Genomic DNA, 20,242 nt, shown 5'->3' with positions numbered 1-20,242 from the left:
CTTCCAAAGCCTAAGCATCCGCCCGAACCACTGAGGCAACCCGGGGGTGTGACACAAATTGGAACTTTTACAACAGCAACGAGTGCATTAATTTCAAGTTACGAAATTCACAAATGAGTGCTTGCGGGGGGCTCCGGATTTTGGGTGTATGTAACCCCCCCTTTGAGCAGTTTCTCATGGGCCTTTGTCATCGTCGGCCCACATTTCTTCATGGACCGGAAACCACAACCCAAGAATTTACTAAGACTATCAAGAGGCCCATCTAAGATCAAATCCCAGCCGTCAGATCTAGGTTTTTAACCCATTCCACCTCCACCTACAAATTCACCCCCACCACCCATTTCCCCCATCACTGCAACCAGGGTTTATCTCTCTCTCCTCCGCTCTCTCTCCTCGCCCAACCCCGTCTCTGTTCCCGGAGGTTAAAGCGACAGCCCGCCCCAGCTGTCCACCTTGACCGAAGCCCTCCAGCTTCGTCTTGGTCCTCAACTCCTCTCCACCACCACCTCCTCGTCAGTACATACGCACTCGTACATAATCGTTGTTGTATCGTATATAAATAATCGTCATCAATGGCCGTGAAGACATCCAAGGCGGACAAGAAGATCGCGTACGACAAGAAGCTGTGCCAGCTGCTCGACGAGTACACGCAGATCCTCATCGTGGCGGCGGACAACGTGGGGTCCAACCAGCTGCAGAACATACGCAAGGGGCTGAGGGGTGATTCCGTGATTCTCATGGGGAAGAACACCATGATGAAGAGGTCTGTTAGGATCCATGCCGAGAAGACCGGTAACACGGCCGTCCTCAATCTGATCCCCCTCCTCGTGGTACGTGTATACTCTGATTGATATCTGTACAATTTTGTTCAAATTTTCAGAGAAGCTTGTTTAGGCCCGTTCTGAGGCAAGGCAAACAAGGCCTGGGCTTTGGGCCCGCAAAACAATTTTGCTACAACCACAAACGATTATGTGTGGGCCCCACTTTAATGTGAGAGAGTGTGTGTGTGTGTGCCCACTTTATGTGAGAGGGTCTGTGTTGTGGTTGTTGCCCCAACCCAAATCCATCGGGCTCTTTGTGGAAGTGAACATAATTAAGGACAATGAGAGAGAAATTAGAATGAAAATTATACTATTAGTCATTTAATTAAGGTACTTCTATTCTTCTATTAATGTTGCTATATTTAATTAATGTCATTTTCTCTCTTCGATTCCCTCAAACCAAGCGAATGAAATTCTTTTAACCCTATGTTCCAAACAAACCTTTAGGATCCTATAATATGTAGTATGAAATAATAAGTTTATTATGAGTAAGTGTATGAAAATATGGCCCATAATTACTGTTTTGCAGCTAAAAACTGAAAGGATAGTGACTTTGAAGTGAATACAATTTTAGAACGTTCAATACTCTGGGATTTTATCCAGTGGACCATATTTTAATTGGATTTTCTAGATTGTTTTGCCGTATTTTTTCGCTCGTCAAAGTACAGAGGGACTCTTAACTTTTAAGTTCGCTGTGGCCCTAACTTTGATTGGACTTTTGTTTACTCTTTGTTCTCTAACCCGGTCGTGATACTTGTACGCAACTTTGATTGAAGTTGGTGTTTTGTTAATTAGGGTAATGTGGGTTTGATTTTCACCAAGGGTGATCTGAAGGAGGTGAGCGAAGAGGTGGCTAAGTACAAGGTGAAATACTCGTACCATCTTCTGATGTTGTTCATTATTGCTACAATTGTATGGGATAGTATAACCCTTTCTTGCCCCGTTATTGCTTTCTGTATTTGAAAATAAGTTTCTGTAATGGTATGTGTACTAATTGGTAATTTGAGATTAGTTTGGTTCGAGGAAATACAGAATTTGTACACCACTTTGCTGCAACTAAATGATGATCATGTCCCTCTACTGTCAGACTAAACTCATTGCCTCATTGAGCTTCACCTAATCCATCTCATCCTATGAAGTTTGACGGTGCCAAACCAAACCGAGCCTTATGTCCCAATCATTTGGGGTCAACTACATGAATCTTTTTTCTCCATTGAGCTATGTCAAGGGCCATTTGTTCACTCAAGCCCAGTAGACTATCTTTGCGCACAACATCTAATGTCAATTTAGGTCTTTCCTTCCCCGTAATGTTGCTACCCAAAGCTATCTTATCTACTCTCTTAACTACTGCATCTCTAGGTCTACGGCAGACATGTTCAAACCACCATAGCGTATTTTCCCTCAACTTCTCCTCTATAGGTGCTATACCTACGATCTCCCGAATTCATTTTTAATCCTATCTTGTCTAGTCTTACCACACATTATCGATTGGACATTGCGGTTTCATTTCATCTCCATATTTTATCTGTCTTTTATATATATGTACGCTTGCTTGGGAGTGTTGCCTTTAGTTTATTAACAACTGTTTTCTCCAATGGTATGCTGTATGTATTATTCACAAATTTCCCATTTCTGCCAAAACTTGTGGTTCTCATGATAGGACTGACATATGGCATTATCATTTGGAATTTTGTGAGAGAAATATAAAGCATCCCATTTGTATCATTGGAGCAACATTAATTAAATATTGCATTCTATCACTATTCCTGGCCAAAACATCGAAGTACCTTGTCATTTACCTACTGAACTGAAGTTAAAACCGGTCAAACAATCAGTGTATATTTTGTCGTTAATGAAACATGTTGCAATGAGTAAATCATTCGGTTTTGCTTTCACCATTTGTGAGGAGACACTAGATTTCACTTGGTATCAAAGTTAAACCATATCAAAGTAGAAACAAGTTGTCCCCAAATCATCTTTTGATAAAGTTCTAGGTTAGACACTTAGTTCTTTTTCTGTTGTCAACTATAGGCTCCAAGAAGAGGTATAAACCGCAATTTTTCGAATACGTTGGTCAATTCAGGCTTATCCAAGCTTAAATTTTTTATTGGTCATCTCAGGCTTATCCAACTGACTCTGCCTTTTGTACAGTGTAATTTCTCGTTAATATTGCTGATATTTCTGTCATTGAACAGGTTGGTGCACCTGCTCGTGTTGGTTTGGTTGCTCCGTGTGATGTCGTTGTTCCCCCTGGCAACACTGGCCTCGACCCTTCTCAGACCTCTTTCTTCCAGGTCTTTATCCCTCTCCTTCAAGGTTTTTATGTTTTGCTTCTATTGTGTTGTTTGTCATGCCATAGGGTATTCCATTAGTCGCTAAATGTTGCCTCTCATTTCCCAGGTGCTCAACATTCCCACCAAAATTAACAAGGGTACAGTTGAAATTATCACCCCTGTCGAGCTTATCAAGAAGGGTGACAAAGTGGGATCTTCTGAAGCTGCCCTGCTTGCAAAACTTGGCATCCGACCCTTCTCTTATGGTCTTATAGTCCAGACTGTTTATGACAATGGATCAGTCTTCAGCCCTGAGGTTCTTGATCTAACTGAAGACGATCTCATTGGGAAGTTTGCGAGCGGAGTTTCCTTGGTCACCTCTCTGTCACTGGCGATTTCTTACCCAACCCTTGCTGCTGCACCCCACATGTTTATTAATGGGTACAAGAATGTGCTGGCTGTTTCGCTTGAAACTTCTTATTCTTTTCCTCAGGCAGAGAAAGTGAAGGAATACCTCGCGGTATGTAATGACTGCTGCTTTATATATTTGTGTAGTATAATCAATATTCTAGAAATCTTGTAAAATGTTTGGCATCTTGATTGTTTTCGTTCGCTTTTGTGTATTTGAAAATCATCGTTTTCTAGCATCATACATGCTAGAAATGGTTTATGAAAGTTTTGCAGACAAAAGGTTACAGTAAATTTTCTCGAACAAGTATTTTTCATAATAGTGAAGCAGAAAACATAAGAGGGAAGCCATACCAGACATCAGTTTGTAATTTGTGTTTTTTGCGTTTGACTAACTTGTTGCGTGGGAATGCAGGATCCCAGCAAGTTCGCTGTTGCCGTAGACCCGGTTGAAGCTGTTGCTTCTGGTGGTGCCCCTGCTGCTGCTGCCGCCAAGGAGGAAGAGAAGAAGGACGAACCTGCTGAGGAGTCCGATGATGATATGGGTTTCAGCCTTTTTGACTAAGTTAAGTAAGATTGGTATGGTGTGTTTTGAGACCTCTACGTCTGTTTCTTGACTTTGCCTGTGTTGTTGTGTTTCATTAGATTAAAAGTAATCAGGATTTCTTAGTTTAAGATGACTCTGTATGTTACTTTAATATCCTATCTATTTGATTTTGCCTGTGTCGATGTCTCCCTTGTTTGTGGATTGTGTTGGTTAGTTGCTGGATTTCATTCTGGGCATCGGTACCGAAGGACCAACATTGTGGGACATGAACATTGTTTTGTACTCTACAGATATGAGTACAATGAGATGATTAAGCTTGTGAGAAATCACGACGATGATCAACTACGTTCATGTCTCAACTTCTTTGGACTTCTACGAAAACACTGAAATGGTTTAAGCTTGGGAGAATTCCCGAGGAGGATGATATCCTACCAAATATCAGGAAGTACTTGTCATGATGGTAAATATTGGTAGCTAGAAAACTGCAATGGTAATGAGTTAGGGAGGCTATGACTTGTGAATGCCTGTGGCTTGCGTTGGATTTACCTCAAATCTGTGTTATTGGAGTCATTGGACGCTGGGGAGGATTGCAAAAATTAATGGACTGCTTCCCAGTTTTTTCCCTTCTTCGGCATACGAATCAACAGTAGAATAGTCAATGCCAGTTGGCCAAGTGGTCTTGGCATGAGATTTTAGAATTTTTTCTTTCTTGTGAGCAATTATTGCACAAACAATAAACATGGTTTTGTGGATGTACAGCTGTCAAGCGATAAGACAATTTATACAACAAAAATCCTGATTTTCAAAACACATTTGTAGGCCATAATGATTATTCTTTAAACAATTTCACTTGTCCAAACTCCACTTTGCCTAGAGTTATAGTTTACTATCCAGAAAGATTTGTGGGCTGCTTTGGATCGTTAAATTCACCAGCTTGAAGTGACTCTACCGTGTTTTGGTGTGCATTCCGGTACATATTTTCCTCGGATATTAGCATCCCTGGTAATACAGTCCAGATGAATAACAAACAGCAGTAGAGTTACTACCTGATGAGCACGCCAAACAAGATCAACATCAAGTATAGGTTTCCATTCTGTTATTGGAACCTTCCGAGTGGAGTATAGGTTTACAACGTCTGACCACTTCTTCAAGTATTGCCTTAGTAATAAAATTTCAAAATTATTTTCATTATAACACGAATTAACTGTTAGATCAAAGTGTTACAAAATTGCCGCAGCTCAACTACCCACTCCCACACCCCCACGTAATCACATGGAAGTGTGCCCAACTTCTGGTAGCGGTGAATGCCAAATGAAACAGAAACAAATATTCTAAATAAATCTCACCCAAATCAAATGATCACAACAGATGAAAAATCACCTCAATGTTATCGATAGTGTCGGTGCCGGCCATTGGAATGGTCCCCATACTCTCCCAATTCTTCCGTCACAAATAGATCTTCTTATCGTCTCTAGCAAATCTGCAATAGTAGCACCGCAATTTACCACTCGGAAATAGGGATGGCTCCATGATTTTAGTTCAGCGGTGACAAAAATGTTCAAATTTTTTTTGTATACCAAACTCCGTATACGGTAGTGATATTTTATTTTGGTTGAAAATTAGTGGGCTTGAGTTATTTTGTTTTGTTGAGTTATATTATCTACTTACTCGCAAATGCAAATGAATTTTTATTTACTTTTAACTTCAGATGATCCAGTGCAGGCAATATTATAGGCAAAAAATTTATACGAAAAAATGTATAATTTTCGTGTATTTTTTGACGACAGGGGGTGTGTGTTGTGTGTGTGCTGTGCAGCTTCGTGCTGCACAGAGTGCTGCACGGCCTCTGGCGAGGCTTTTCCGGCATCGGTCCAACGATCGGAGACGTTCACCGCGTAGAGCTTGTCGAGTTCTACATGAGCAACGAAAATCAGCTCAATAAAATATCTTTAAGGGCCTCATCCGAACATATATAACTTGAAAAAAAATGGATTTAGTGGTTTTGATCCAGTGTTTTGTATCCATTAGGATTCATTTTTTTTCAAGTTATATATGTTCCGATGAGGCCCTTAACGATATTTGATCAAGCTGATTTGTGATGCACATGTAGAACTCGACGAGCTCTAAGCGGTGAACGTCTCCGATCGTCGGACCGATGCCGGAAAAGTCTCGCAGGAGGCCGTGTAGCACGTTGTGCAGCATGAAGCTGCACAGCACACACTCTCTGTCCATTTTTTGAACAGGGGGTTCCCGGAACATCCTCAACCCATCCTAGAGCCGCCCTTGCTCGGAAAGAATTAATGGTGCAAACTAAGTCACATAATGTACGTGCGTTTTTTAAAACTATTCCAGACTACTAAAATTTGCTAGAGTGAGATTGAGAGCGGGCGGGCGCGTGCCTGCCGCGGAGGTCCCTACTCAAGGATTACGTGACTGAGGGTGTTGACACTCGAAACAATTCGAATTACCCCCCAAAAGAAAAAAAAATCGAAACAATTGAATACAAAATCAGTTCAAATACGAAGGAATATTGAGTCCTCACTGGTGTGGTTCCATTTGACCGAATTGACTTTTAAACCGGGCGAAGGAGTGTAGCTCAAGGTGCAAGGATCGCCGGATTCGACGGAGGCGTCGAACAGCTTGGCGGTGTGGCCGCCGGCAGCCGCCAAGAACGCCGTAGATGGATCCGCGAAGTTCCTGATCGCACTGGTGTAGAGAGAGAGAGAGAGTGTGGAGTGGACTCAAATCGGGACCATATTTTCAGTTCCAGTTGAGCTTTTGAATGTTTTGCACCCTACACAGGCCTGCTTTTTTGGAAGACAGGTAATCCAACACGAACTCGCGTCCAACAGACACGAGGTACTGAAAAACGATGTCGTCGGGTTCATTATGACTTCGCAGGTTGAACCTGAGAAGTATATTGAAACTCGTAATTGGTAAATTGTGAACTCAATTTGATTTATTTATAGAATCGAAACTGCTCAAGTTGTAGATCTTGTTAATAAGATATACCGTATTAAAGATTCTGTTAATCTAAGCTCGATCAGTTCATAATCGGAGATCACTTGTGTGAGTTTCATTTTGATTAAATAGGTTTGACCTCACTCTATCAAACCAAATATTATGGAGTCTCCACAGCAACGTGTAATTTGTAAATTGTGAACTCGTTTAGGTTTATTTTTTAGATCAAAACTGTTCAAGTTATAAATCGTATCAAGAAAATTTACCCTGTTGAATATCGTATTAATCGAATGCTGAGCAGTTCATAATCGGAGATGATTTGCGTGAAAATATTTTTAAGAAAATAGTCTTGGCCATACTGGATCAAACCCAATGTTATTATGCTTACGAGCCCGCTCTTGGACGAAGCACTTTCCCTCTTCGCCGTCCTCCTCCTCCTCCGGCTGCCGCTACCGTCAACTCCACGTCGCCCGCACTTCGTCCCCTTGCGTTACCCACAGGCCGGCGTTCTCAACCCCAAGGGCACGATCCATCCACAATCAAGAGTTTTTCAATCGTGAATTGCGCACGTCGTCGGCGATGAGAGCCGTCGATCATTAATCGGAGTGCTTTTTTGCAGACATTAATGGGCCGGGTTTTCACTCCAGTGTGCTGATAAGTGGCTGAGTTCGCAGGAGAGTTGCCCGCTCTGCCGATCCCCTCTCCGAGTTGACTCCTCTGTTTAACTCGGTCGGTTTACATATTTACTTCTTCTTCTTTTATTCCTTTTTTTCCTGGGTTACACTTGTTTTGCCAAGAGATTTCAAGATCTTAGAATGGGAAATGATTGGTTAACTTTCATGTCAGGCAACAGATTAAGAACCAGGCATCATAGTCTTGTGAGTGAGTTTTGCCCAACTTCTCATAAACTTTTCAGCACGGTCTATTTGTGTATTTTCTCATAGTGTTTACAACATTCGGATCACCATATTTTTTCGACTTTACAAGAAGAATCGAAAAAAAATAAAAATACAAACGAAAGTTGGAAAAAATTCATCTAAGATGACGAAAAAGACTAAAAAAAATCTGACCTTTTCAACTTTTGGATCTGTTTTGTCGTCTCGTATAAACTTTTTTTAATTTTGGTCTATGTTTTTATATTTACCTGAATCCTCTCATCGTGATGAAAATGCGGTGTAAAAACGTGACCCGAATATGATAAAGATAAAGAGATCTAAAATTCAGACTGACAGTCAATAATCAGTTTATCAAACATTTCCATTACTGTGTGCTCTCATAATCTAAAACAACAGCCTCGGGTTTCCCTCAGCCCCTCATATAGTTTTCTACTACACATGATTTCTCTTGTGCTACTAAAAAAGATGAAGAGGTATAAAGTATTGAGAGAGAGAGAGAGAGAGAGGATTCATCAAGACTTCTGGCACACGCCAAACTAGATGGAGTTCTCCTCCCACAGCTTGGAGTTCCACAGTTTCAGACTCCTCTCCAACTAAATTTAACAGTAATGCTACCCACACAGATTTTGTGCACAGATTTTTTGTGGAGCCCACTACGGGTCCCACACAAATAATTCGAGCCGTTCATTAAATGTAAAACATTTTTTCAAGAGCCCCCGCAAAAAATCAGCTCAATCCGATACTCATAGATGCTTGATTCAATCATTTAACTTTTCATTCGAATCTCAGGATAATGAAAAGTTAAATGATTGAATCAAACACTTATAGATATCGGATTGAGCTGATTTTTTGCGGAGGCCTTTGAAAAAATGTTTTACATTTAATGAACGGCTCGGATTATTTGTGTGGGACCCGTAGTGGGCCCCACAAAAAATATGTGCACAAAATCTGTGTGGGTAGCATTACTGCTAAATTTAACCAGACTATCTGCACTCGAGCATGAAGCAAAGCACTCATCTTTCTGTGAGGGAAGCAAATACTTTGACAACTCATTTTAGATCCTTCTCCCTGCAAAAAGGGAATAGAATGGTGAGCATAAAAACATTAGTGGTTTACAATTGAGCTTCAAGTTACTAATAAAATCCGACACACTAGGAAAGGAGCGAAAAACAAATACTAGCAAAAGCATAAAGAAGTAGTCCATCAATCCCTAAAACAGTCAGAAGCCGTAGAAGTTTTGCAGAACAATAAAACAGCGACCAAAGCCTAACATTTTACTACAGGAACCAAACAAAACGGAATGGAGTTGGGCACGTCAAGAATTGAAAGTTAAACGTCACCTTCCCACCTCAACAAACCAGCAACATCATTGCTACTGATGCAGGGAACTAAAGTAATGATATTGCCACGCAAACACGAATGTTCAGATGAGAAGACTTAAGAGATTTGATCAAGTACCCTTGTCCGAACAATAGGGAGGAGCAATTGCACAAATCAAATTTTGGTAGACATCATAAACTTAGACGTCTTCTCTGCAGGCTTAAGAATTTGGAAGGAGCACATCAAGTTCTCATCAACACTCATCAGAGCGCCGGCATATATTGTCGAATTCACCACAATAGTTAGGGGCTGAGAATACGGTTACGAGCTTCATAACCGTCCTCCACAACCTGGAAACAGAATTCATATGGCAGCAACCGGAATAAGTCATATGCTATGTTAATTGGGATTCATACAAGTAACCAGAAACATGGTACTTGACGAGAAAATTTTCAATGCAACGGTTATTTGTAACGCCACTCTCACATGGGGTGAGACCCACACATACATGGGCCCCACATCATGTAAAAGGGCGTTACAAATAACCGTTGCACTGAAACTTTTTCCGTACTCGACATACCCTAAACAACACTACTATAGGGGTATGGTTATGTGGATGTACAACTGTCAAGCGATAAGACAATTTCTACAACAAAAATCCTGATTTTGAAAGCACATTTGAAGGCCATAATGATTATTCTTTAAACAATTTCACTTGTCCAAACTCCACTTTGCCTAGAGTTATAGTTAACTATCCGGAAAGATTTGTGGGCTCCTTTGGATCCCACAAATCTTTCCGGATAGTTAACTAGGCCATAATGATTATTCTTTAAACAATTTCACTTGTCCAAACTCCACTTTGCCTAGAGTTATAGTTAACTATCCGGAAAGATTTGTGGGCTCCTTTGGATCGTTAAATTCACCATCTTGAAGCGACTCTACCATGTTTTGGCGTGCATTCCAGTACATATTTTCCTTGGATATTAGCATCCCTGGTAATACAGTCCAGATGAATAACAAACAGCAGAAGAGTTACATCCTGATGAGCGCGCCAAACAAAATCAACATCATGCTTCGCCAAAAATTTTAACAGCTTGTCTGGGCCAAGTGTGTACGAAACTCCTCTATCATTCATTCCCCATCCCTTGACATCTCCACTGGGATCCGACCAGAGTAAACCAGTATCCGGAACAGCAAATGGACGGGGTAAGTTTCAACAAGATCTTTTTATCGTCTCCGGCACTCGTCAAAACCAAATCTGCAACAGTAGCACCGCAATTTAACACTCGGAAAGAATTATTAGTGCGAACTAAGTCACGTAATGCATGCGTGTGCACGAGCTCGAAAGTTGTCCTTTACACTACTAAAGTTGCGCGTGTGAGGATTGAGAACGGGAGAGCAAAGCGAGGATATGTAACAAAGGGCGCGAATGCTAGTATTGGTAAAAAAATTAAGACAATCAGTTCAAATACCAAGAAGGAACTTACTGCTGGGGTTCAGCCGTAAAGTTCAAGATCGCATGGTGTAGAGAGAGAAAAGTGGTTTTCTGTGTAGAAACGAGGGGTTGAGTTAGGCTGAGTTCTTTTTAAATTTAACTTATTTTTTTGTTTTGTGTGTTTTATTCGTATTTTCTGAATTTGTGTTAGATTCGCATGATTTTTTTTGAATTAATCATCTCACAAAAGGAATCTAAAAAGTACAAAATTATGATCAAAAGTAAAAAAAAAAAATCAATCAAAATGAAAAAAGTTTAACAAACAACTGTCTTTCGGAGTTTAAGTGCCGTCTTATTTAAATTTTTACAATATCGGTCTATATTTTTATACTCCTATTTTGATTCGACGAGACGATTAACCCTAAAATTACGTCAAAAAACTAAACAAAAAGTTACGAAAAGTAAAAAAGTAAACCGCCGAGAGAGTGTGTGTTTGTGTGTCCGTTAACAGAGTGAGGTGAGTGGACTCGGAAGCTTTGAGTCTTGACAGACGCGAGGTATTCGCAAGTTTACAAGTGCGTTGAAACGATGTCGCTCGGGTTCGTTTATACTTCTCAGGTTGAACATTAGAAGAATATTGAAACTCGTAATTGATAAATTGTGAACTCAATCTGGTTTATTTGTACAATCAAAACTGTTCAAGTTGTAGATCTTGTTAATAAGATATACTACGTTAAAGACTCTGTAAATCCAAGCTCGATTAGTTTACAATCGGACATGATTTGTGTCAATTTATTTTTAGTAAAATGGACTTGGCCTCACTGGATCAAACCCAATATTATTATGGAATGGTGCAACGTTTAATTTGGAAATTGTGAACTCATTCCGGTTTATTTTTACGATCGAAACTGTTCAAGTTGTAGATCATGTCAAGAAGACAAACCATGTTGAATATCGTATTAATCGAATTCTGATTAGTTTATAATCGGAGATGATTTATGGGAAATTATTTTTGCAAAAATAGATTTGGTCTCAGAGGATCAAACCCAACATTGTTATGGAAGCACTCTCCAGTTTCCATAGACTCCGACGACGAAGAAGCACTTTCATCTCCGCCATCCTCCTCCTGCTGACCTCCACGCCGCTCGCACTTCGTCTCCCCGTGTTATCCACGCGCCGCCGTCTTAACCCCGAGGGCTTTCCAATCCTGGTGCACAAGTCATCGGCGATGAGTCGGAGTGCTTTTTGCAGACCTTGACTTTTTCTTTCTTGGGTGTAAATTATAGGCTCATGTGTTTGTATACGGTCAATTCATAAAGAGTGGTGCTCCGGTTCCCCACGACCAAGGGATCCGATCGGATTCCGACGCCCCACCGGGCACGCTCTGGCCACCGAACTTGATTCCTTTATTTGATTTGGCTGTAATATTTTGTTAACTTGTATGTGAGAGATTTTTCCCAATTGTATTAAGAAGCACACAGTAGATTGTAATCCTTATTGTTATTATGAATTTCTAACGTGTTCTAAAAAAATACTCCCTCCGTCTCAAATTCTTTATTCGATCCGCAAAACGGAGTGTTAAAAATAATACAATTTTTGTAAGAAAAAATCAAAAAAATTTCAACAACTTGCTAGATATCAATGAGTATTTCAAATTTGTGAAAAAAGTTTGAATTTTTTCTTGAAAAATCTGCATTATTTTTAACATTCTGTTTTGCGGACCGGACAGAATTTGGGATGGAGAGAGTAATAATAATAATTCGCAAGTCTCGGCATATCGAATATATACTACTACTACTTTATACTCCACTTATTTTAGAGAAATAAATTTTGGAAAACAAGAAATGTTAAATGCATATTAACGTGAATTCATTGTGTGCATAAGATGAATTATTTGCTGCTAGTATATTTCCGAGTGAAAGTTGAAACCCAATAATGATCTGACGGAGTCCTAATTTGATTCTCAAGCACACAACCGTCTTCTTAATATATAATCTGATGAGTAAGATATCATGTCCAGCTACTGTTTAATTTTCTCGAGCACACAACCGTCTTCGTTGGTTGGTCCATTTTAGAAATTCCATCTCAATAATAAGGAAACACAATTATTGCATTTCTTATCACTTTGTTCTTCCATTTTAGTCTCGAATCATTACTTGTTTTTACTTTGTTAGAGCATCTTCAATCCATTCAAAATAGAAGATGGATGTAACACATTGAGAGAGATTTTGTAATTTATTCCATTTTTTCTTCACTTCTTGTATTTTTTGGGAGAATCTTTGAGGGACCCATCGTCCTTTTTAGAGTTTTGGAGGAATTTTGTACTCCAAATTTACTTTTGATCCTCCATTTTTAGAGGACCAAATTTACTTTTAGAGGACCAAACTCTAAAAAGGACGGTGGGTCCCTAAAAAATTCTCTCAAAAATTACAAAAAGTGAAGAAAAAATAGAATAAATTATAAAATCTCCCTTCAATGTGTCACATCCATCCTCTATTTTAGAGAAATAGCGGTGGATTGAAGATGCTCTTAGTGCGACTAATTGAAAAAGGAAAAGTTCAAAGAGAAAGCTTATAAAATATTGCCATTTAATTTTTGGAGTGAGATAAATTCTTTTTCAACAATAAAAAGTTTTAATTGGGACCATCAAATGAAAACTTTTTGTCTGTGACCATCAAATGAAAACGAAGGGAGTAATTTTAAGTGCTCTTAAAGCACTAGAGTAGGGACTAGGAGTTGGACCCTACCCACACCTATACATGGAACCCATAAACTTGATTATGGACTTTGTATAAATACATGACGGTATACCAAGAGCACTTAATAATTTTCCTCCCAAAGATTCAGTGAATGAAAAATACAAATCAAGATGCAGTTGCTCCTGCGGATAAAAAAAAAAAAAAAAAAGATGCAGTTGCTCCTCCAAATCTAATTGAACTAGCAGCAATTAGGGTAGATTAGGACTAACTAAATGACAAAAAAAATTTAAATATTAACCAAACAGCCAATTAATAGAAAAAGGAACAGAGTCATCCTTTATTATAGGGTGTAAATATATAAAAGTAGGGTATGCCAGTGTAGTTATCAGATACCTAAGGGGAGGTGGATGTAGTTTACCCTATATCTTTCTTAACAATAAATAACCAAACCGTTCCCGTCAAGATCGCCAGCGCCTGTCCTTTCCCTCCACTCTCAATCTCCGTCATCCTCCCATATTCTCTCTCCGACAGGCGTCTCTCTCTCTCTCCCTCCCTCCCTCTCTCTCTCTCTCTCTCCTCCAGTTTCATTCTCCACTGTCATCAGATCCAATTCCCTCGAATTCTTGGAAGAGGACTTGTTCATCTCCCCCCCCACCCCCCCGGCGGCAGCCCGACGTCGTTTGCCTCGCTCTCTATTTCGGCTTGCCTAACGAAAAGTACGATAAATTCCCTGTAATTTCCCGATTTCTATACATGACTTGCATCAATATGCACACGCATATGTTCAACTTTTACCTGTCTAGACTATGATTGATAAAAAAAAGCTAGTTTGTTATTCTGTTACTCCATGCTCAATTTCTCATTTCCATAATCTGATTATCAATTTATCATACAATTCCCTTTTCTTTTTCTTTAATATATGCGTCGACCTCAATGTAAAGATCGGATTCATGGACCCGACGGGACTTAACACTGTTCGGTTCGGTTCGGTTCTCTTATTTTCCCTGGAAGTTTTGTTATTAGGTGGTACTGGTGATAATATTTATATATCTGTTCGGGTCGCTTCCACTCACGAAAAAGAATTGAATAGTGTTCACCTTGTTATTTAAAATAGCACTGTTTTGGTCTGTTAGCTAATTTTTCCTTTTTGTTTGGACACTAGAGGTCCATACACCATACTTTGTTCTGATTTCAGGAGCACTATTGGCAACCACACCAGCTTGGCATATTGGTTGTTATGTCGTGCCTAACATGTTTATGGTTTCCCATAATTCTGTCTTTGGGAGAAAGCTATGTTGCATGTGTTGTGCACCGTAGCAAATAGCAAAGTTATGTACTTTTTGTTTTATGTTACGTATTATTTTGGCATAGTTACAAACAGTGTGTACCGCAAAAAAAAGAAGAAGAACTTATGCATATTTATTGATTCATGTGTTGTGCATCATATTATGGTTTGATATTCAGCTTGTTACTGTTTTTTATGGTTCTTGTACGAAATATTTGGTGTTAATTACAAATCATTTTGGTTAGGTTACACAAATATTGGTCAATGGTTGACCATAGGCTTCTCCATATCTTTGATCATGGACTCTTATTTGATTATTTGTGTATCTAATTTGTTTTTGACTAGTAGTAATTGTACGCCTGCATATCCATCCACGCAGTTCGTTGTGGACTAGCCAGATATGTGATTTATGGGTGTTATTCCATAAATTGGCTACTATTTATCATGCCTACTCAACAATAGTGAATTAGTTATTTATTTGTTTTGGTTAATGTTTAGGTCTAGCCTGTTGTGGAGCAAGGAAGAATTGAGTATGTGGATGCATTGTTAAGCTATAGTGAATTGTCCAGCATTGTTCCTTCTGGGGAGGTAATGAAGATAAGTTCATATTTACAGCCAGACGGGGATTTCTTTAGGTTACCACTACGATTGGTGAGTATTGAATTTTATAGTAAAAGCAAGTACTCATATTGAAGAATGAGATGAATAGAATACTGCGGCAGATCATTATCGTCCTGTTGTTCAGGGTCAGTTGGAGAAAGCTGCTTTTTGTTGGTTCTATAATTACTTTTGCTGGTGTGGTAGTTCAAATTTACACTCTTCCTTATCCACTAACGATATGGATCCTCTCTCCACCAGAAACACGTCTTTTATACCAATCTTTGAATAGTAACATGCATTTGAGTGAAAAGAATTCCTTAGCGAGGTTTGAACAGTATGAAACCCATCTGGTTGATCCTGTTATTTCCAAGAATACTTCTCATGAGTTAAACCAGTCAGTGCGAATTATGGAAGAGGGAACTAAAGCGTCAAGACAGAGAGATCGCTTAGCTAGAAGGCGAAGGAGAAATATGAAACCAAAGATTATAGCTAGTCCTCCGCCTGCTCCCCGTAGACCTGTGCCCCATCGCTTGCTGGTGAGATTGTTGAGGCTCTAACTGTAGTATGGAAAACATTTAACTTAATGTACTTTCCTTTCTTTTTTTCTTCTTCTTCTCCCTGTTTTCCCCTCTTGAATATTATCCCCAACTTTGTAGAGATATCTACGGTCGTTGACCACCGACGAGGCTCTTGTGTATGCTAAGAAAGAGATAGAGAACATCTCATCGGTCATAGATGATCCAGATCCAGATTTGTATGCCCCTTTGTTCCGAAATGTTTCTATTTTCCAAAGGTACGTGTCATTAGCTCTTACATGGGTTAATGTTTGGTATGACCCTGTACATCGACTTTTGAAACACAATGCATTGGTTTTTTTTATTAATAACTAATTGTCTACCAATATACACATATGTATTTGTCCATTTGTTTCAAACTTGAACAGTTAATTGCAGCAAGTACTTGCGTGATATGTAAACTGTAAAATATATATTATGTTGGACTCGAGATTTGGATGTCTATTGGAAGTTTCTATTAATTATGTATCTCCATGCCATGGTTAAGGAACATACTTCAGCAACAGTAGAAGGATCTCTAAGGCCGTACTGTCAACTTTCAGTTATGATCTCAACTTGTGGCATTCAGGATTAAGAAAATTATCTATAGTAGAATAATTAATTTTCAAGATTCTCTGTTTTCAAGATAATTAATTCTTCTACTATAGCTAATTGTCTTACAAATGTTGGAAACCTCATATTCTAGCTTATTACATGTAAATTTGGTGGGTCTGAACTGTAAACACATGATAAGATCAATTGCCAGAAAGTCTAAGGTACACTTGTGAATGTGAACAACCTTCACTTCAAACCGAACCATATCTGGAGGGTAACCTGGTTTTTTTGAGAGCTGACCTTGCTTGTTTCTTCTACTTTGGGCATTCTCTATGCAGTTTCAGATAGAAATATGAATGGAGACTATTGACTATTCCAAGGACTAGAAAAAAGCCTACCTCAGTGGATATGGAGGAAAAGTTTAATCAATCAGTATTTGTTGATTATTGTACATTTGATTTAAATGATAAACGATTGGATTGAGATTATTTTAGAGGTAGCTCATCTTAGCGGAAAGCTATAACATCCTACTGGCCACTTCTATTAGCTGCTGAACTAGTTACATGCAAACATTTTTGGGGGCATACATGCTATTATAGGCACCACTGTTAGCACAATCATTTTGTTTTTGAACTATAAAGTACTCCTAAATTCCAGGAGCTATGAGCTGATGGAACTCATACTTAAAGTTTACATTTACCAAGATGGGGAGAGACCAATTTTCCACGAACCCAATCTCCAGGGAATTTATTCATCTGAAGGATGGTTTATGAAGTTAATGGAGGAAAACAGGCAATTTGTCACCAGGGACCCGGAAAAGGCTCACTTATTCTATCTCCCATACAGTGCACGCCAACTGCAGATGGCTCTTTATGTAAAAAACTCAAATAATATAGGACGCCTATCAATATTCCTAAGGGATCATGTGAACATGCTTGCTGCGAAGTACCCTTTTTGGAATCGAACTCACGGATCAGATCATTTTCTCGTTGCTTGCCATGATTGGGTAGGTAGTTTGAGTTTCCTAATGCTTTATTTGTTCATTTCCAGTCCTTCCAAGTTTTTTGATGTCAGAGTTTTGTTTTCGTAGTGCTTTGTTGTGCATCTCCTTTTTAAAGGCATAGGTCTGTGAGTTCTACAACCAATTTGATTTTACGAACTTGGATAACTGTTTCTTACTTTGATAACTTCAATGTGACCAATTTGATTTTACAAACTTGGAATTTTCTTTTAGTTGTGGTTGTGCTATCATCAGAGCCACAGGTTATAGCATTCTTTTTAAATTGGAAACTTATATATTCAATATCCTTGGCAAAAGAAATTTGCTTTATTGCTTTTTATACAAACTTTAAAAATCAAACCTGGGTAGGAAGTAGTCAGGAAACTTCTTAACTACCCAACCCAGACCCCAGTATGCTTGAATACGTCTATTGCACGTGGAATGGAAGAAGTAATGCTAACTTGAGCTAATATATACACTCTTCTTATGAATATGAAGGAAATTATGCACTACATCAACGAAAGCTTTTGCGTTGTGTGGTAGAGAATAGAGACTAATGGGTGGTCGGTCTGTTTGATGAGATAAGCCAACGGGAGCAATTTTTTTATGGATTTTAGTGCCAGGTTTAGACCAATCCCATTTTGATCTTTATTTTGGCTGTTTTGTAGGGCCCTTATACACTGACGAAACACAAGGAGTTAACCAAAAACACTATAAAAGCTCTCTGCAATGCCGATGTGTCTGAAGGTATCTTCGCTGCTGAGAAAGATGTTTCCTTGCCAGAAACCACAATAAGGAATCCCAACAGACCTCTTAGAGGTCTTGGAGGAAAAAGAGTGTCACAGCGCCCAATTCTCGCCTTCTTTGCTGGCAACATGCATGGTAGGGTGCGGCCAACGCTTCTTAAGGTCTGGGGCGACAAAGATGAGGATATGAGAATTTATGGGCCTCTACCCAATAGAGTCTCCCGGAATATGTCTTATGTTGAGCACATGAAATCAAGCAAGTATTGCATTTGTCCAATGGGCTATGAAGTGAACAGTCCGAGGATTGTGGAGGCAATATATTATGAGTGCGTTCCCGTGATTATTGCTGATAACTTTGTCCCTCCATTGCATGAAGTTTTAGATTGGAGTGCTTTTTCTGTGATTGTGGATGAGAAGGACATTCCAAAACTCAAGGAGATTTTATTGGCTATTCCTTTGAGACGGTATCAAAAAATGCAAATTAATGTCAAGATGCTGCAGAAGCATTTCCATTGGAACTCAAGGCCAATAAGATACGATATGTTCCACATGATTTTGCATTCGATTTGGCATGCTAGGCTTAACCAGATTCACATAACGCAGTCGTCATAAATTTTGGGATTCCTTCCTTTGATATAGCTGACTGGCATTGTTAGCACATATCTCATGAATTGGGAGAACTCCATCGTGGTGGTTATGGATTATATGACAGAATCTGGAGGCGGCTTGTTTGTTATTTAGGGATCAAACTTTACTGAATGTCAAATAGAAGTTTCGGACAGCAACAATGATTTCTGCAATGCAGGTATTATTAGATTTCTTGTTTCCATTTCCAGTCATCTACTCACTCCGTCCCAAATTGCCAGTCAGTCTTTTCATTTCTGGGTGTACCACATTGGTAGGCCTCTTCGAAAAACCAAGGTATAGGATCTTGTGTTTTCAATGCTATCATTGCATCTATATGTATCCCAGCAAGTTAGCTGTTGCTGTGGCTCAGTGGCTCTGGGTGCAGCTGTTGCTTCTGCTTCTGCCCCTGCTGCCAAGGAGGAAGAAAAAGGACAAACCTGCTGAGGAGTCTGATTGTGCCTTCTATCTCCCTTGTTCGTTGAATGTGTTGGTTAGTTTCTGGCTTTACATTTTCAAGAAAATTCATTCCGGGCATCGATACTAAGGGGCCAACATTGTGGGACATGAACATTGTTCTGCACGCTACAGACGTTTGGCCCCTTCATATTGCTCTGAACTATAATTTGATCAACTAAGTTCAGGTCTTCGACATCTACAAAAACAAGGAGATGATTAAGCTTGTGAGAATTCGCAAGGATGATCAACTGTGTTCCTGTCTCAACTTCTTCGAACTTCCACGGAAAGACTGAAATGGTTAAGCTCGTGATAATTGGCGAGAATGATGATATTCTAGCAAATGTCATCAGTTACTTGTGATGATGGTAAATATTTGTAGTTAGAAAACTGTGATGGTAATAATTTAGCTAGGCTATGGCTTGTGAATCCCTGTAGTTTGCATTGGATTGATTTCCGATTTACCATACTCTCGGTTATTGCTGTCTTGGGTGTGTCATATTGTCATTGTCAAGAGGATTGAGAAAATGAATGGACTGCTTCCCAGTTCCCAGAAAATGAATACAGTATATTACTGCTTCTTTTCTTTCTTTCTTTTCTGTATTTTTGTCCTAGTTAATTGGCAGTTTAAAGACAGTGAAAAGTTTGTTTCGTAATTATGGTTATCATCAAACCAAAACTTCCAGCAAGGAACATATATTGTTTCTTATCTGAAGCAATTGTTGGCAAAAACTTATGATAATGATGACAATAACAATAACAATAATAGCAACGATTATTATTATTGTCATTGTTGTTTTGCATCATTGGAGGGTTTGTTCCGTCGTTCACTTTATGGTCCAGAATCTGGTTGGACAAGGCCCAGGTTCGAGTCCCTGTAGTTATTTATTGGGGCGATACGTACTCCTAACACCAAGTGGTTGGATTTTAGTTTCGGTTCCGACATAGGTGCAATAGAGTCCCCTACATATTGCGATTTGTGGGACGGGACAATATTCCCTGACAGATGCGACATAATACCATACTTGCAAGTCCATTTTATGTACCCATAAAAAAACAAGC

The 20,242-nt window shown here is 39.3% G+C and overlaps 2 protein-coding genes across 4 annotated transcripts; both read left to right on the top strand.

Annotated features, from left to right (window-relative positions):
• Nucleotides 1-131: 131 nt before the first annotated feature.
• Nucleotides 132-4,231, top strand: LOC131300170 (large ribosomal subunit protein uL10-like). Its single transcript, XM_058325885.1, has 5 exons — nucleotides 132-830; nucleotides 1,617-1,685; nucleotides 3,017-3,115; nucleotides 3,222-3,614; nucleotides 3,918-4,231. The coding sequence occupies exons 1-5, from the start codon at nucleotides 573-575 to the stop codon at nucleotides 4,065-4,067; spliced, it is 969 nt and encodes a 322-aa protein (XP_058181868.1). The 5' UTR covers nucleotides 132-572; the 3' UTR covers nucleotides 4,068-4,231.
• Nucleotides 4,232-13,826: 9,595 nt separating this feature from the next.
• Nucleotides 13,827-19,770, top strand: LOC131300141 (probable glycosyltransferase At5g03795). Of its 3 annotated transcripts, none has more exons than XM_058325848.1 (5): nucleotides 13,827-14,076; nucleotides 15,144-15,781; nucleotides 15,902-16,038; nucleotides 17,012-17,360; nucleotides 18,023-19,770. In XM_058325848.1, the coding sequence occupies exons 2-5, from the start codon at nucleotides 15,347-15,349 to the stop codon at nucleotides 18,710-18,712; spliced, it is 1,611 nt and encodes a 536-aa protein (XP_058181831.1). In that variant the 5' UTR covers nucleotides 13,827-14,076; nucleotides 15,144-15,346; the 3' UTR covers nucleotides 18,713-19,770. The 3 variants fall into 3 exon arrangements, 2 of the variants coding, with proteins under 2 accessions (XP_058181831.1, XP_058181832.1); XM_058325849.1 differs by having other exon boundaries at nucleotides 13,848-14,076; nucleotides 15,144-15,296; XR_009190876.1 differs by lacking the exon at nucleotides 13,827-14,076 and having other exon boundaries at nucleotides 15,153-15,781; nucleotides 18,023-18,905; nucleotides 19,003-19,770.
• Nucleotides 19,771-20,242: the final 472 nt, after the last annotated feature.

Source organism: Rhododendron vialii, chromosome 9a (genome assembly GCF_030253575.1).
Source record: "Rhododendron vialii isolate Sample 1 chromosome 9a, ASM3025357v1".
Classification (NCBI taxonomy): Eukaryota; Viridiplantae; Streptophyta; class Magnoliopsida; order Ericales; family Ericaceae; genus Rhododendron; species Rhododendron vialii.
Note: the sequence above shows the minus strand (reverse complement) of the source record. Positions and strands in the feature narration are given on the sequence as shown.

Excerpts from the sequence above, each read along its gene's own strand:
- LOC131300170 (XM_058325885.1), top strand. The coding sequence starts at position 573 with ATGGCCGTGAAGACATCCAAGGCGGACAAGAAGATCGCGTACGACAAG. Across the intron at positions 831-1,616 it reads ATCTGATCCCCCTCCTCGTG|GGTAATGTGGGTTTGATTTT; the intron begins GTACGTGTATAC and ends TTTGTTAATTAG. Across the intron at positions 3,116-3,221 it reads CTCAGACCTCTTTCTTCCAG|GTGCTCAACATTCCCACCAA; the intron begins GTCTTTATCCCT and ends CTCATTTCCCAG.
- LOC131300141 (XM_058325848.1), top strand. The coding sequence starts at position 15,347 with ATGAATAGAATACTGCGGCAGATCATTATCGTCCTGTTGTTCAGGGTC. Across the intron at positions 15,782-15,901 it reads CTGTGCCCCATCGCTTGCTG|AGATATCTACGGTCGTTGAC; the intron begins GTGAGATTGTTG and ends CCAACTTTGTAG. Across the intron at positions 16,039-17,011 it reads AATGTTTCTATTTTCCAAAG|GAGCTATGAGCTGATGGAAC; the intron begins GTACGTGTCATT and ends CCTAAATTCCAG.